This window comes from Ranitomeya variabilis, chromosome 2 (assembly GCF_051348905.1).
Source record: "Ranitomeya variabilis isolate aRanVar5 chromosome 2, aRanVar5.hap1, whole genome shotgun sequence".
NCBI lineage: Eukaryota > Metazoa > Chordata > Amphibia > Anura > Dendrobatidae > Ranitomeya > Ranitomeya variabilis.
Window position 1 is genome coordinate 782,977,146 of NC_135233.1, and position 16,987 is coordinate 782,994,132.

At 41.7% G+C, this 16,987-nt stretch overlaps 1 protein-coding gene across 1 annotated transcript in view; it reads left to right on the forward strand.

Moving 5' to 3' along the window:
• The window catches only part of ME1 (malic enzyme 1), a 444,597-nt gene that overhangs the window by 166,463 nt on the left and 261,147 nt on the right, over positions 1-16,987 (forward strand). The window contains exon 5 of the mRNA XM_077289802.1: positions 3,760-3,921. Coding sequence (XP_077145917.1) covers positions 3,760-3,921 — 162 coding nt within the window. The remainder of the gene's footprint in view (positions 1-3,759; positions 3,922-16,987) is intronic.

Here is a 16,987-nt window from a genome sequence, read left to right on the forward strand (position 1 = left end):
ATCATTGAAAGATTCAGACTTCTGTGTTTTTATATTGCTGTTTTGCAAAGAATTACTGTGGTGATATCTGGAATTTAAACATTTCTGAGCACCAGTTCACAGTATCAACAAGACATGACCAGTTAGGCTACTTTCACACTAGCGTTAACTGCAATACGTCGCAAATGCGTCGTTTTGCCGAAACTACGCATCCAGCAAAAGTTCTTGCTGGATACGTTTTTTCGTCATAGACTAACATTAGCGACGCATTTGCGACGCATTGCCAAACGGTGCGTCCGTTTTGCGACGCTTGGGCGTGTGGTAGCGGACCGTCGGGAGAAAAAAACGTTACATGTAACGTTTTTTGCTCCCGACGGTCCGCTTTTTCCGACCGCGCATGCGCGGCCGGAACTCCGCCCCCACCTCCCCGCACTTCCCCGCACCTCACAATGGGGCAGCGGATGCATGGGAAAAATGCATCCGCTGCCCCCGTTGTGCGGCGGAGACCACGCTAGCGTCGGGAACGTCGGCCCGACGCACGGCGACGGGTTGTTCCCGACGCTAGTGTGAAAGTAGCCTTAGATATACAATAAATTGAAGTGAAGGACAGCATCCAATCCAGGTGAAAAAAAATCCTCTTTATTGTGCCAAATGCCAGTTAGATATACACTCTGTTCAGAAATGGCAAGGTTATTTATAATTAAAGCCATGGATCAGTACAAAAGCCTAGCTCAGAAGCTGATTTTAGCAGTAAAAGTACATGGATTGAAAAAAAAGTTTAGATGCTTTCATAGAAAAAAAATAACATAATTGCAGAGCAGAATTGCTGTTTTAATTAACCACATCCATCTTCAGATTAATTTCAGCTGGTTACGAGCCCATGTGGGAGGAGAGCCCAGTTGCAATCCTTGTATCTTTAGGAAACTTTTGTAAATGTTCTTTGTTTCTCCACCATCTGACTCTGGTCATTGGGGCGAGGTTATCTCTCTGTAATCAGTAGATAACTTGATATACAATGGGCACAGAAAGTATTCAGACCCCTTTACATTTTTCACTTTTTGTTTCCTTGCAGCCATTTGGTAAATTCAAAAAAGTTCATTTTTTTCTCATTAATGTACACTCTGCACCCCATCTTGACTAAAAAAACAGAAATGTAGACATTTTTGCATATTTATTAAAAAATAAAAACTGAAATATCACATGGTCATAAGTATTCAGACCCTTTGCTCAGACACTCATATTTAAGTCACTTGCTGCCATTTCCTTGTGATCCTCCTTGAGATGGTTCTACTCCTTCATTGGAGTCCAGCTGTGTTTAAATAAACTGGTAGGACTTTATTTGGAAAGGCGCACACCTGTCTATATAAGACCTCACAGCTCACAGTGCATGTCAGACCAAATGAGAATCATGAGGTACTGGCCAAGGAGCTCAAAGACAGAATTGTGGCAAGGCAGAGATCTGGCCAAGGTTACAACAGAATTTCTACAGTACTCAAGGTTCCTAAGAGCCCAGTGGCCTCCATAATCCTTAAATGGAAGAAATTTGGGACCACCAGAAGTCTTCCTAAACCTGGTCGTCCGGCCAAGCTGAGCAATCGTGGGAGAAGAGCCTTGGTGAGAGAGGTAAAGAAGAACCCCAAGATCACTGTGGCTGAGCTCCAGAGATGCAGTAGGGAGATTGGAGAAAGTTCCACAAAGTTAACTATCCCTGCAGCCCTCCTCCAGTCGCGTATTTATGGCAGAGTGGCCTGACGGAAGCCTCTCCTCAGTGCAACACATATGAAAGCTCACATAGAGTTTGCTAAAAAAACATACGAAGGACTCCCAGACTATGAGAAATAAGATTCTCTGGTCTGATGAGACGAAGATAGACCTTTTTGTTGATAATTTTAAGCGGTATGTGGGAGAAAACCATTCACTGCTCATCACCTGCCCAATACAATCCCAACAGTGAAACATGGTGGTGGCAGCATCATGCTATGGGGGTGTTTTTCAGCTGCAGGGACAAGACGACTGGTTCCCATTGAAGGAAACATGAATGCAGCCAAGTACAGAGATATCCTTTATGAAAACCTCTTCCAGACTGCTCTGGACCTCAGACTTGGCTGAAGGTTCACCTTCCATCAAGACAATGACCCTAAGCACACAGCTAAAATAACAAAGGGTCTGAATGAATACTTATGACCATGTGATATTTCAGTTTTTCTTTTTTAATAAATTTGCAAAAATTTCTACATTTCTGTTTTTTTTTTCAGTCAAGATGGGGTGCAGAGTGTACATTAATGAGAAAAAAATGAACTTTTTTGAATTTACCAAATGGCTGCAATGAAGCAAAGAGTGAAAAATTGAAAGGTGTCTGAATATTTTCCGTACCCACTGTAGGTTATTTATAGTTAAAGAAATTATTTGCTTTTCTTTTTTGTGGTCTTCCTGGGGATTTAAACTCACAGCCTCTAGCATGGCAGGTAGAAGCATTAGCAGATAGCATCAGACTGTATATGTGGATTTGCTTTGCCTATACAGTAGATCTAAACAGTATGCTTGTTCTTTACAGGCATATTATACTAATATATAGACACATCTCTACATACCAGTGCTTCTCTATACCAGATAAATCTCTGAATACTTGTATATTAGGGGTAAAATAAAGGTCATACCATTTTTTTCCTAGCGGAGAGAGAAAATATAACTGAAGGAGTCACACTTCTGTGTTTTGGAGACACTCCTGGTTTTTTATTTGCAAATACTGATGAAATACTATCCAAAAATACTAATGCATGAATAAGGCCTTATTCTAAGAGTCAAGATGTAAATTTCACCATACTGTAAATTTTAACATGAATGAAATTTTATGAATACTCTTAAGCTTGAGGAACGGGCTTTCCCCTGAAATCATTCCACCAGAGTATCCAGCAGGCTTTCCAACCTGATTTTTTTTTTTTTTTTTCTGGACATATTTTTTGTATCTGTAATCATATTTTTTTACAGATACATTGTAAAGACATAATGAACCATGAAGATCATTAGAAGTATATGACCATTCACTGTGAGCTAGAAATATGATGATGTCCACAATCATTTTCTGTACAAGTCTCTCCAACTTCATAAAAGTCATTTATTTTTCAAGGACACTGGAAAAAATGCTCTATTTTTAAAGAGAATCCAGATATTTCTGGTAACTCTGGAAATTTGTACGGATACTACATAAAATTTTTACATTTTCCGTGCAATGTGCTCAAATGTATTCAGCAGTAATTAAGTGGAGTAATATGTTAATTATTGGTATTACGGTATCGAATTCCTATGAGTATGATGTTATTTGGGGCAAATATTGCTCTCTAATGACAATTTTCATTAATTATTAGTTGATAAGCAATTGCGATAGCTATTGTGATGGCTATTGTTACATAAGTGATGTACCTAGATGGGGTGAAAAGGAAGCGTAAAAATGTCAGCTGTCCATGAGAGCTTCCATTTGTATTATACTCTTTGTACTGTTTCTACATGCTCTGTTATTGTACGGTTTGACTTTGCCAAACGTACATTCTTGTAATTTTGTAAGTCAATCATACACTAATTATATAATTTCCAGTTTGTCCTGGATTCCACTTAGCAGTGATGATTTAACCACATTGGCTTTGCTTAGTATTACATTCTGCCATAACTTATCTTTATCAATAGCTTAGACAGGGAATGCATCATGAAATAAGGTAATTTGCAGGAGCATGAAGACAAAAACACATGTTCATTATCTATATCATGTGTTCTGTGCTTTTACAGGCTGTTGTTATAACAGATGGAGAAAGAATTCTTGGTCTTGGAGACCTTGGAAGTTATGGCATGGGCATTCCAGTTGGTAAACTGGCTCTATACACAGCATGTGGAGGAGTAAAGCCTCAAGAGTGTCTCCCGGTGATGCTGGATGTGGGAACTGACAATGAGGTAGGCATGAAAACAAACAATTCATAGATGAAGATGTCTACAGCATTCTTATGTGTCATTTAATTAGAATATGATATAGGATTTTCATATCTATATATATAATTGTCTAAGGGATACTTCCGTCTGTCTGTCGTGGAAATCCCGGGTCGCTGATTGGTCGCGCTGCTATTGACCCTGTGTGACCAACTTTTTACTATTGATGCTGCCTATGCAGCATCAATAGTAAAAACACATAATGTAAAAATAATTAAAAAAATTAAAAAATCATTATAGTCTCACCATCCGGCGCCTTTACCGCTCCTCACGACGCTCCGGTCCCAAGCATGCATTTCGGCAATGACCAGAGATGACGTAGCGGTCTCGCGAGACCGCTACATCATCACGTGTTATTGCCGCAATGCATTCTTGAGACCAGAGCGTTGCGAGGAGCATCGCTAAATGCCTGGGCTGGATCCGGGGGCCGCCAGAAGATGAGTATATAACTATTTTCTATTTTAATTCTTTTTTTAACAGGGATATGGTGCCCACATTGCTATATACTACGTGGGCTGTGTTATATACTACGTGGGCTGTGTTATATACTACGTGGGCTGTGTTAGATACTACGTGGGCTGTGTTATTTACTATGTCTCTGTGCTATATACTACATGGGCTGTGCTATATACTACGTGGCTGTGCAATACACTGTGTGGCTGGGCAATATACCACATGCCTGTACTATATACTACGTGGCTGTGTTATATACTAATTGGGCTGTGTTATATACTACGTGGGCTGTGTTATATACTACATGGGCTGTGTTATAAACTGCGTGGGCTGTCCTATATACTACACGGGCTGTGCTATATACTATGTGGGCTGTGCTATATGCTACTATACATATTCTAGAATACCCGATGCGTTAGAATCGGGCCACGATCTAGTATAGTATAAGTATCTTGTAATTCATGGTTACTATGTAACTGACACTAGCAATTTAATTTGGGAATTATTCAAGGATCTCAAATGAAAGATCAATTTGATGCAAGATGGTTATGCGTCAATAATTGGGTTTTTATTATTCGTTAGAGATTATCCAAATACAAGTGTAAATGCTGCAAATATATATCAAGAAGTGAAGCAGCATACTTGGGTGTGATGAGATACATGCAATTATTGAATATTTGCAACATAAACTGCATTACTGCCTTTTTAGAATACACTTATAAAATTAAGGAACAAAGTGCACAAATTGTACAATTCGCTTGAAATTGTTATAGCTGCAAAGGATGGGGTAGGGGGAAAACTACATATTAATGACTATGGATTTAGAATGGGATGTACCAGCTTCCAGTCTTCTGTGTGTATTTGTGGGAATTTTTGCCCATTCATCTAGAAGAACGTTTGTAATGTCAGACAATGATGTTGTATGAGAGGGCCAGATTCATAGTCTAAGTTCTAGTTTACGTCAAAGCTGTTGGATGGGATTGGATTCAGGACAGCCAGTTGAATTCTTTCACCCCAAACGCACCCAACCATGCCTTTATAGACTTTGCTTTGTGCCCTGGAGCATAATCCCGTTGAAACATATAAGGGCCTTCCCAAAACTGTTTACACACAGTTGAAAGCATAACATTGCCCAAAATATCTTATGCTGAAGAAGCTTCACTTCACTAAAACACAGGCCCAAAGTCAACCTCCGAATAACAACCCCATAACATTATTTATCCTACATCTTACTTTATAGTTGGCAAACTGTTGGCAAAATAGCAATGCAGTGAGACAGGTAACATTTTTGTGGAATTCACAAAAACCAAATAAGTCCATCAGACTGCTAGACAGAGAAGCAAGATTGATCACTCCACAGAACACTTTTCTACTGCTTCAGAGCCCAGTGTTGACATGCCTTACACCACTTCATCAGACACTTGGCTTTGTACTCGGTGATATGAGGCTTGCACACAACTGCTTGGCCCTGGAAACCCATGCCAGGAAGCTCCCAGTCCATGTTAATGGCAGTAGTGATTTGGAATTCTGGAGCTGAATGAGAAAGATGTTGGTCACTTGTATGCACTATGCGCCACAGCAGTTGGTGATCCTGCCATAGAATTTTACATGGTCATCCTCTTCGTGGCTGAGTTGCTGCAGTTTCAAATTGCTTTCATTTTTCAGTAATTCCACTCACAGTTGATTGTATTATTTCTTTGCTCCTAAATATTCCACAATCTAACTTGCAATGCTGTCATCCTATTACAGTACCCCACGGAAATTCAGTAGAAATAGAAGCTGGATTTTATACACCTATTATAATGGGAATAAATAAATTACCTAAATTCAATGAAGAAGAGGTGTGTGGTAATACTTTTATCCATTTTTTAAATGTACAGTGCCTTGAAAAAGTATTCAGACCCCATGAACTTAGTAAATTCAATCCACCTGTGTGTAATTTATTCTCAGTAAAACTACAGCTGTTCTGTGAGGGCCTCAGGTATTTCTTTCAGAACATTAGGGATAAAACAGCATCATGAAAACCAAGGAAAATACCAGACAGGTCACGGATAAAGTTGTGGAGAAGAGTAAGAAGGGTTACATTATAAAAATAATAGCCCAAGCTCTCAACATATTACGGGTTACAAGAGTATAGCACCACTGCAAACCTACCAAGACACGACTGTCCACCTAAACTGACATCCCAAGCAAGGAAAGCACTAAATAGAGAAGCAACCAGGAGGCCCATGGTCACATCTGGAAAAGCCACAGAGATCCACAGCTCAGGTGCTAGACTCAGTCCACACGACAACTAATAGTTATATACTCCACAAATCTGGTCTTTATGATTTTGAAAGAAAGCCATAAGAAGTCAAATTTGTAGCCACGTATGGGACAAAGCTGGAGTGTGAACAAGGTGTTCTGGTCAGATGAGTCCTAAGAAGTTTTTTTTTTAACTCAAAACGCTATGCGCAGCAAAGATTTAATACAACACATCACCTTGAAAATACCATCAAACATGGTGGTGGCAGCATCATGCTGTGCCAATGCTTTTCTTACCAGGGACAGGGAAGCTGGTCAAATTTGTTACAACGATGAATGGAGGTAAATATAATACAATGCTGGAGGAAAATCTGTTAGAGGCTACAAAAGATTTGAGACTGGGGCACTTTCAGGAGGACAACGACCTTAAACATACTGCCAGAGCTACAATTTATGGTTTAGATTAAAGCATATCAATTTGTTTCACATTTCAGACCTAAATCCCATTGAGAATCTGTAGCATGACTTGAAAATTGCTGTTCACAGACACCTTCATCCAATCTCACTAAGCTTGAGCTAGCTTGCATAGGAGAATGGGCAAAAATGTCAGCCTCCAGATGTGCAAATCTGGTAGAGACATAGCCCAAAAGGCTTGCAGCAGTAACTGCAGCAAAAGGTGGTCCTACAAAGTATTGATTAAGTGGGGTCTGTATACAAATGCACGTCACAATTTTGAGATTTATATTTTAAAATATTTAGAAAACCAGGTATCATTACCTTTACACCTCACACATACTTGCTACTTTGTGTTCGTATATCACATAAAATCCCAATAAAATATGTTTACGTTTGTGGTTGTATTGTGAAAAAATGTGGAAAAAGTTCATGGGGTAAGAATACTTTTTCATTGCACTGTATATACAGCTATATGGTTACAGTAACAAATTTGGACACACCTGTTCATGCAATGGTTATTTTCTTCTCATTAGAATGTACACATTGTAGATTCAGACTGAAGACTGAAAAACCATGGAGAGACACATATGGAACGAAATGCTTGAAACAAACTTGCATGTGTTGCACCTTACTTTTCTCATAGTACCCCTCTATTATTCTGAGGAGCTTCACACGTACTTGGCCTTCTCTCAAGCAGCTTCATCAGGTAGTCATCTGGAATGGCTTTCAAGTGGTTCCCAGAGGTGCGGAGCACTTGTTTGCAGCACTTGTTTGTTTTTTTTTACATTTTGCCAACTTGAAAATGTTTTTCTCATTTCTCAGTATGTTACATGGTAAAGTGAATGACATCACTCAAAACTACAACTCGTACCGCAAAAAATAAGATGTCATATGGCTATGTTGATGGCCAAATAAAAAAAGTCATGGCTTTTGGAAGAATTTGAGTAAAAATTGAAAGCGCAAAGATGGAAACTGTCCCTGTCATGAAGGAGTTACTATGCAAGGGACTATCTGTTTTTTAACTATGCATTCTATACACAGGCTTTTGGATTTTATAACAGAAAATCAATATACTAATGTGTTCATTTCCAAAAGACATCCTTTAGTAGGCCAAGAGAAACAGATTTTAGAATTTATTTTCCGTAAGGCAGTAAATCGAGGTGTATAGGGAGATTACATGGATGGAAATTAGAGCTCCGTGATATTGTCATAATGGGGCATTACTCAATGTCCATGGAAGAAATAGATACCTGTCAGTTTTTTGCTTGGTGAATCGTATGACATCTCATAAATCTTTGGAGGATTTTTTTTATTAATGAATAAAACAATTAGTTCTGATAAAATTATGTAAACTGGATATGTTAGACTTGACTACATACACTCACCGGCCACTTTATTAGGTACACCATGCTAGTAACGGGTTGGACCCCTTTTGCCTTCAGAACTGCCTCAATTCTTCGTGGCATAGATTCAACAAGGTGCTGGAAGCATTCCTCAGAGATTTTGGTCCATATTGACATGATGGCATCACACAGTTGCCGCAGATTTGTCGGCTGCACATCCCAAAGATGCTCCATACAAGGCAGGATGGATCCATGCTTTCATGTTGTTTACGCCAAATTCTGACCCTACCATCCGAATGTCGCAGCAGAAATCGAGACTCATCAGACCAAGCAACGTTTTTCCAATCTTCTACTGTCCAATTTCGATGAGCTTGTACAAATTGTAGCCTCAGTTTCCTGTTCTTAGCTGAAAGGAGTGGTACCCGGTGTGGTCTTCTGCTGCTGTAGCCCATCTGCCTCAAAGTTCGACGCACTGTGCGTTCAGAGATGCTCTTAGGCCTACCTTGGTTGTAACGGGTGGCGATTTGAGTCACTGTTGCCTTTCTATCAGCTCGAACCAGTCTGCCCATTCTCCTCTGACCTCTGGCATCAACAAGGCATTTCCGCCCACAGAACTGCCGCTCACTGGATTTTTTTTCTTTTTCGGACCATTCTCTGTAAACCCTAGAGATGGTTGTGCGTGAAAATCCCAGTAGATCAGCAGTTTCTGAAATACTCAGACCAGCCCTTCTGGCACCAACAACCATGCCACGTTCAAAGGCACTCAAATCACCTTTCTTCCCCATACTGATGCTCGGTTTGAACTGCAGGAGATTGTCTTGACCATGTCTACATGCCTAAATGCACTGAGTTGCCGCCATGTGATTGGCTGATTAGAAATTAAGTGTTAACAAGAAGTTGGACAGGTGTACCTAATAAAGTGGCCAGTGAGTGTATATAGTTTGGTTCTTTATTAATTAGATGTCTGACCACAGGATGAACAATGCTGGGCCAAAATATATTCATTTTAAGTAGATCTGACATAGGCAACAATATGGGAGCATGAAGAAATCATTGTGCCCCATACCAGAAGTCAGGGAAGTCTCCCATGAAAACGCCGTATAATTGTATTACCGTAGGTGCCCAAATAGTGAAGCCATAGTAATTGAAACATTTTACTTCGTGCTTCTCAATGTAATGCTGTAAAGTGCTACAAAAATTCATAGTGTTCTAAAGTTTTGAAATAATACTTCCAATGGTACTTACATCATATTTGCCAAGTTCTAAAAAGCATTAGGACAGTATTCTGTTACCCTTAGAGTTCTCCCTTTTTCACAGACCGGGCCTTTTTAGGCTACATCCTATATCCACAGCCCGTCCCTGCCCCCCTGAATTTGTCTGAGTGCAGGGACTTCATGTCACTCTGAAAGAAATGGTACAGAAGTAACAGAGAGTCTATGCAACCTCTGGAGGACTTGGCAACTCCTCCAAATGTCCCCTGCTTCTAGGAGCTTCCCAAACATTCAAGAAAGTTAGCAAATTTGGCTTAAATACCGCCATTCAGAACTCAAATGATACTGTTATAAAGTAATCAAACAATATTACAAATATGATCACTATATCAAGTTATATCAAGTCTCATTAAGTGGGTCCCCTCAGCGTCAAGGATGAAATGGAGTTCTACAGTATTTCTGTATGTATTACTAATTAATGTCCATCTCACTATTGTATTAAAGGGAACCTGTAAGTAAAACCATCCACCCTAAACCACATATATGAGCATGCAGGTTTTCGAAATGTAAATCCATTCACACCCTTTATATCATCCATCTGTTGCTGCATTTCTTAGTAATTAGCACTTTCAATAATATATAAATGAGGCGTTAAGTGCTGTGGGCGTGACAGAACCTTTCCCAAACCCCTGCCTCTCTAGCTTATTTTCAGGCCCAGCCCCAGCTTCCTTAGCTTGATTGCTAGCCCATGGTCTAATTTATTTGCTGGGCTTATGAAGTCACACAAAAATTGAGCTGTCCATCAAGCTAAAAAGTCATTCTCTGTGACACCCAAAGAACTTAATACTTCATTAACATATGAATTAAAACGATAATTACTCAAAAATGCAGCAACAAGTAGAAGGTATAAAGATGTCATTGGATTTATATTTCAAAGACCGACATGTAATTACATGTTTGTTTGGGGGGTTTGATCTTAGTGATAGATTCCCTTTAAGTATGTGTGATTGTAAACAAGTATATTCAGCATCCATAAATCCATGATAGACATTGCATCATGGATGCCTCTCTGTCATGATCTACTCCAATACGTATGGAAGGAAGTCCAAAAAGTAGGCAGAAGACCATTGTTTGGTCTGAGCATTATAGTTGATTAAACCGATTTTGATTGCATAAGGTACAGTTCTTTACGTACCACTTGTGTTGAAAGATGTGCTAATCATCTTTCTCGTCCATCTACCCCTCCCCCATCACATTTGATATTATATGACCATTTTTCTTTAATATTTATATCATCAAATCAGCTAAATACACAATTTAAGTTCATATTTTTCTCTGTGGTTCATTTTTATGGGAATATAGAACATGAATTTGCCAGCCTCGTTCCACTATATATTACACAGCCATGCGGTTTAGCAGAAATGCACATAGCCTTGAATGCTGCCAATAGCTGTGCCAATTGCCCTAAAGCTGTGGAGCCACAGAGCACAGTATTTGGGATGGTAAGGCATGGACAGTGTGGTTCAGACTCTTCTCTGTGTATGAAGCATCATTTTGTGTGCACCGCTATGAAGCATCATGCATGCCCTGATTATCACACAGAAGCATTCTGCTCCATTCAGTGGCCAGTGTCAGATTGTCATTACTGTGTCTGCTGTTATTCCAGACTGTCTCAGCTGCTCAGACTTGCCCAGTATTGAGTATGTCTACAAAACTCTACAGAAACCACAACTTCTGTGGGTAATAAAGTAGAGGTTTTGTAATGGAAAAAGGATTTGCGAGCATATGAAGGATTGTATGCAAATGACAATAAATAAGGCTCTACAGCTAAAAATACATTTTATTACCTTAGTCTTCCAGTTTATGATGTAAAGTACAGACTAATAATATAATATTGGTGCGGCTGCAGAGGATACCGAACTTACAGACGTACCCAAATGTACCCAACTACCTAATGTATCTACTAGCATAAGACAACAGCAGTGGGTTATTGTAATAACTGCATAGTAATATACATCAGTTTGTCAAGTTACACTGGTAATCTGTTCCATGATGACAAGAAAATGATATAGCTTGAGAACACAAATCTATATCAGGGAAAACTTGTGATTGACCCCATAATCAGCACCAAAATGTGTAAATATATTTTTATGCAGTCAGAAAATGTTTGCATCTTGTTCTGGAACACAGAGAGATTAGTACAATACAAGTAGTCCAGTTTGTGTCCAATACTGTGAATGTAGAACAGGTAAAGTGCAGTATAGCACACACATTTCAGATATAGAGCAGTACAATACATGTAGCACAGGTAGTAAGCAGTACAGTACATACAGTGGCTGCGGAAAGTATTCAGACCCCTTTAAATTTGTCACTCTTTGTTTCATTGCAGCCATTTGGTAAATTCAAAAAAGTACATTTTTTTCCACATTAATGTTCACTCTGCACCCTATCTTGACTGAAAAAAAACAGAAATGTAGAATTTTTTGCAAATTTAATAAAAAAGAAAAACTGAGATATCACATGGTCATAAGTATTCAGACCCTTTGCCCAGACACTCATATTTAAGTCACATGCTAAACTGATAGGACTTAATTTGGAAAGGCACACAGGTGTCTATATAAGACCTCACAGTGCATGTCAGACCAAATGAGAATCATGAGGTCAAAGGAACTGGCCAAGGAACTCAGAGACAGAATTGTAACAAGGCACAGATCTGGCCAAGGTTACAACAGAATTTCTGTAGTACTCAAGGTTCCTAACAGCACAGTGGCCACCATAATCCTTAAATGGAGAAAGTTTGGGACCACCAGGAGTCTTCCTAGACCTGGCCGTCCAATCGTGGGAGAAGAACCTTGGTGAGAGAGGTAAAGAAGAACCCCAAGATCACTGTAGCTGAGCTCCACAGATGCAGTAGGGAGATGGGAGAAAGTTCCACAAAGTCAACTATCACTGCAGCCCTCCTCCAGTCAGGCCTTTATAGCAGAGTGGCCCGGAGGAAGCCTCTCCTCAGTGCAAGACATATGAAAGCTGCATAGAGTTTGCTAAAAAACACATGAAGGACTCCCAGAATATGAGAGATAAGATTCTCTTGTCTGATGAGATGAAGATAGACCTTTTGGTGATAATTCTAAGTGGTATGTGTGGAGAAAACCAGGCACTGGTCATCACCTGCCCAATATAATCCCAACAGTGAAACATGGTGGTGGCAGCATCATGCTATGGGGGTGTTTTTCAGCTGCAGGGACAGGACAACTGGTTGCCATTGAAGGAAACATGAATGCGGCCAAGTACAGAGATATCCTGAATGAAAACCTCTTCCAGAGTGCTCTGGACCTCAGACTTGGCCGAAGGTTCATTTTCCAACAAGACAATAACCCTAAGCACACAGCTAAAATAACAAAGGAGTGGCTTCAGAACAACTTTGTGGCCATTCTTGACTGGCCCAGCCAAAGCCCTGACCTAAACCCAATTGAGCATCTCTGGAGAGACCTCAAAATGGCTGTCCACCAACATTCACCATCCAACCTGACAGACCTGGAGAGGATCTGCAAGGAAGAATGGCAGAGGATCCCCAAGTCCAGGTGTGAAAAACTTGTTGCATTTTTCCCAAGAAGATTCATGGTTGTACTAGCTTAAAAGGGTGCTTCTACTAAATACTGAGTAAAGGGTCTGAATACTTATGACTATGTGATATTTCAGTTTTTCTTTTTTAATATGGAGCGCCCCCAGGGCAATGGGGTACTCAGTACCGGGTCCTTCAGTACTCGACGGGGATGTCACGGTGGCCCGACCCGGCCCGTGGCCCTATGAGGGGCGTCCAATAAACGGCAGAGTGTTTATATGGAAAATGTTCGTGACGCCACCTCTGGTATTCGGTCAGGGTGACCGACGCTGCTTAGGGGTCCGCTGGGGTGATGGAATGGCAGCTAGATGGTATACCTTCCCACAGGTGAAGTGTATCCCCAGGGCTTCCCAGAGGTATAGATGGTGATGGTATAAGGCGCAGTGAATTACGAGGACACAAATGGTGCAGTCTCTTTACCTTTTACTGAAGACTTCAGCATCCACAGTCCAGGGTACAGATCACAGGGCAGGCAGAGTCCAGCCGGTCCAAAGGCAAATCCAGAGTTCCCTTATCCAGGTGGAAATCAGTAGCCTTCCTACTAGCGCCTGGGTGTTGTAGTACCTCCCTGCTGAGCAACTCGGGATAATCCTCACAACCTTTGTAGATGTTCTAGATGTTATTTCTTCCTCTCTGTCCCCCAGATGGTATGGATAGGACAAACCCGTATGACTGATGGCCTGAGGCTTGTTTATAGGGACCCTAGAGACGCCCCGACCCCCACAATTTGCCACTGTGTCTTCTTAGGTATTAAGGTCGGGCAGCCAACTTGGAATTGACTGTCCTGCCGGTCTCTGAAGTAATGCGTAGAGTCAATTACTCCCTCGGTGTTCCGGCCACCGGCTACGCGCCTCAGAAGGAGGCAGCCTCTCTCAGGGCAGAACTCCTGGTGTTTTCTCCTTGTGCTGTTACTTCGTTTCTCACTCTCCACAATACAATTCCTTTCTTGTCCTTTCTTAGGATGCTGCCGCACGTGGGGCAGGCGCAGCTCCATGGCTTTCTGTCTCGTGCTAGGCCTCTGCCAGGATCCCACCCCTGACAGGGACCCTCTGTCTGCAGCTCAGATGTTCCTCCTTTCCCCCTGTCTGCCTGACAGGTGTTGCCTGGGCCGATCCCAGTCAGCTTCTGCCTAACTTCCTATCCAACCCTCCAGTTTTACCTTAATGTGAGGAGTGCCCTAATAGATAGGAGCAAGGTTCCCCCTTGTGGTCTGGAGTGTGAAGTGTAGTGTGTGTTTTGTGATACCTGGTAAGGTGAACTCCTTTAGTGCCATCAGACGTAATATCACTCCCCCTGGTGGAAGAATGACATTACTGCAACGACCAGGACTCTGGGGCGCTGCAAATACTTTGCAGAAATTACTACCACTGTATTTAAACTCTATCAAGAGTCCTGCTGCAGACTTACAGCAGGAGTATGTGCACGTATTACAGAAGGACAGAGAGTAAGGAGTGCAGGGCCTGAAACACGTAACCTCCGGGGGAGTGGACAGAGGCAGAGCCAAACGCCGAAGTCAAGCCAGGAGATCGATGAAGTGCCAAAAGAGTGAGACGTAAGCGTGGTCGGGACGTAGCAAAAGATGAAGATAGCGGTGCAGTACAAATGGGGCAGACAGGAGGGAAGTTAGAGTACCAAGCCAAAGGTCAGAGCTAGAAACAGACAATTAGCACAGAGTCACAAGGCAAAGCACAGAACGAGAAAACAGCCTGAGTCATACACGAGAATGCAAACGGACCTAACAGTATGCAAGCACACCAGGGGGTCAGACACACAGCCAAGACAGATGTATCACTGACAAGGATCCTCAGATGAAGGCAGGTAAATATAGCCCTCCCCAAATCAGAAGGAGGCTATACAAATTAACCCCGAGAGGACAGGGAAGGAACCCTGTCCACAACCATGACAAACCCCTTACCAACATCGGGCGTAATAGTACACCGATCTCGGACTCCCTCCCTTTCCGGGGATGTGTCAGCTGTTTTGAACAGCTGACATGTGTCTGCAATTGCCGCAGGTGGAATCGCGATCCACCCTTGGCTATTAACCATTTAAATGCCGCTGTCAAACTCTGACTGCAGCATTTAAATCACGCTTCTGGCAATCACGCCGGAAATACACACACCAGTGACCCCATCACGTGATCGCGGGTCACCGGTGTCATAACAACTTGAGGTCTCCTTGAGACCTCTATGGTTGTCAGTGCCGGCGTGCTGAGAGCGCCACCCAGTGGTCGGCGCTCATAGCAAGTGAGTAATTCTACTACATAGAGACGATCTGAACATCACCTCTATGTAGCAGAGCCAATCAGGTTGTGGCAGTTTCTAGTCTCCTATGGACCCGGGCGGGGTGATTCCGGCTCATGATAAGTCACTCCTGGTTTATTTTCCATATTTAGCTTATGAATGATTCTATAAACTTCACATTGTCCTGTTGTATCTGTTCGGGCAGGTATATTGTGTATCACATTACAGTTTTGGAGTGCTGGCCATGATATTGGATATGAACATTTTTTTTTATTATCTTTTTGTTATTTATCTGTCTACAATTAACCTGCAAAAAATATCTACTGGCTTTACACTATTATTATTATTTTTTTTTTTCATCTCTGTTCTATCATAGTATTGTTTTCCCACCTATATTGATAGGGAATTAATAAGGGAGCGAGGGACAGTCCTCGTTGAGTGGGGGTGCCAAAAAATTGTTCCTTAGGGTGCCAACCTCCACAGTAAGGCAGATATTAAGATACTGTAGGTTTACTGCAGGGTTATTGTAGGTTTGTGGTCAATATTTATTGATGGTGTTTAACCATTCTTTTCACGGGGTAGGTGTTTTTTTTTTTAAAAATGTAATGATTAAAATCAGTTTTTAAAGGGATTATATGTTCACTAGACTTTGAACACCTTCTCTTCTCATGTACCAGTCGGTGACTTGTTGTTTTGTTAGCGTCTCCGCAAGAGAAATTGGCAGGCTGGGGTCTTGAAAGACGCACCACGTGTCAGTGTTTGCGGGTGATCAGCTGGCGACTATGGATGCATAGTTGGCATGGGATTTCTTGAAATCCCATCCTCTATGCTGTAACATCTGGCCGCTGCGGGTTGGATGCTGCAAAAATACACAGCGTCAAACCCGCAGCAATTCCTGATCATGGGCACATACCCTAACAGAGCAGTGTGCAGAGTGCAGTGAATTCCTAGGAAATGCAGCTCCACACTGCTCTTCCCTGTGGCCTGCTTCTGATTAATAGGTCTCCATTTCTGAACTTTTACAAGTAGCAAAGAACAGTGAAGAATGATATCTCATAGAAATTCACTGGACTGTTTGAGCAAAGAAATAGTCATTAAAGGCCTTGTCCAGTCGTAAAGAAGTTGTCCATTACTTGGACAACGTCTTCTCATACCCCATGCTTGGCCCCAATAAAATTGTAAAGCTTAAACTCTGCTTCCGTGCTGGCGCAGTTCCCGCAGTGTCGTCACTCGCTCTCCCTGGGGCTCCGGTGCTATTGTTGTTGTGATAAGTAACCCCGGCACCCAATCAGCGCTGGCGTCACTCTCCCCGCCTCCTGTTGAATTGAACATTAAGAGTGAGAGAGCAGCTGCAGCCCGTGACGCCGTCACATGTTACAACAACCGCACAGTAGCCCCGAGACCGTGAGAGCTGACACCACTGGAATGGCACCAGCACGGGAGGCGAGTATAGTTTATTTT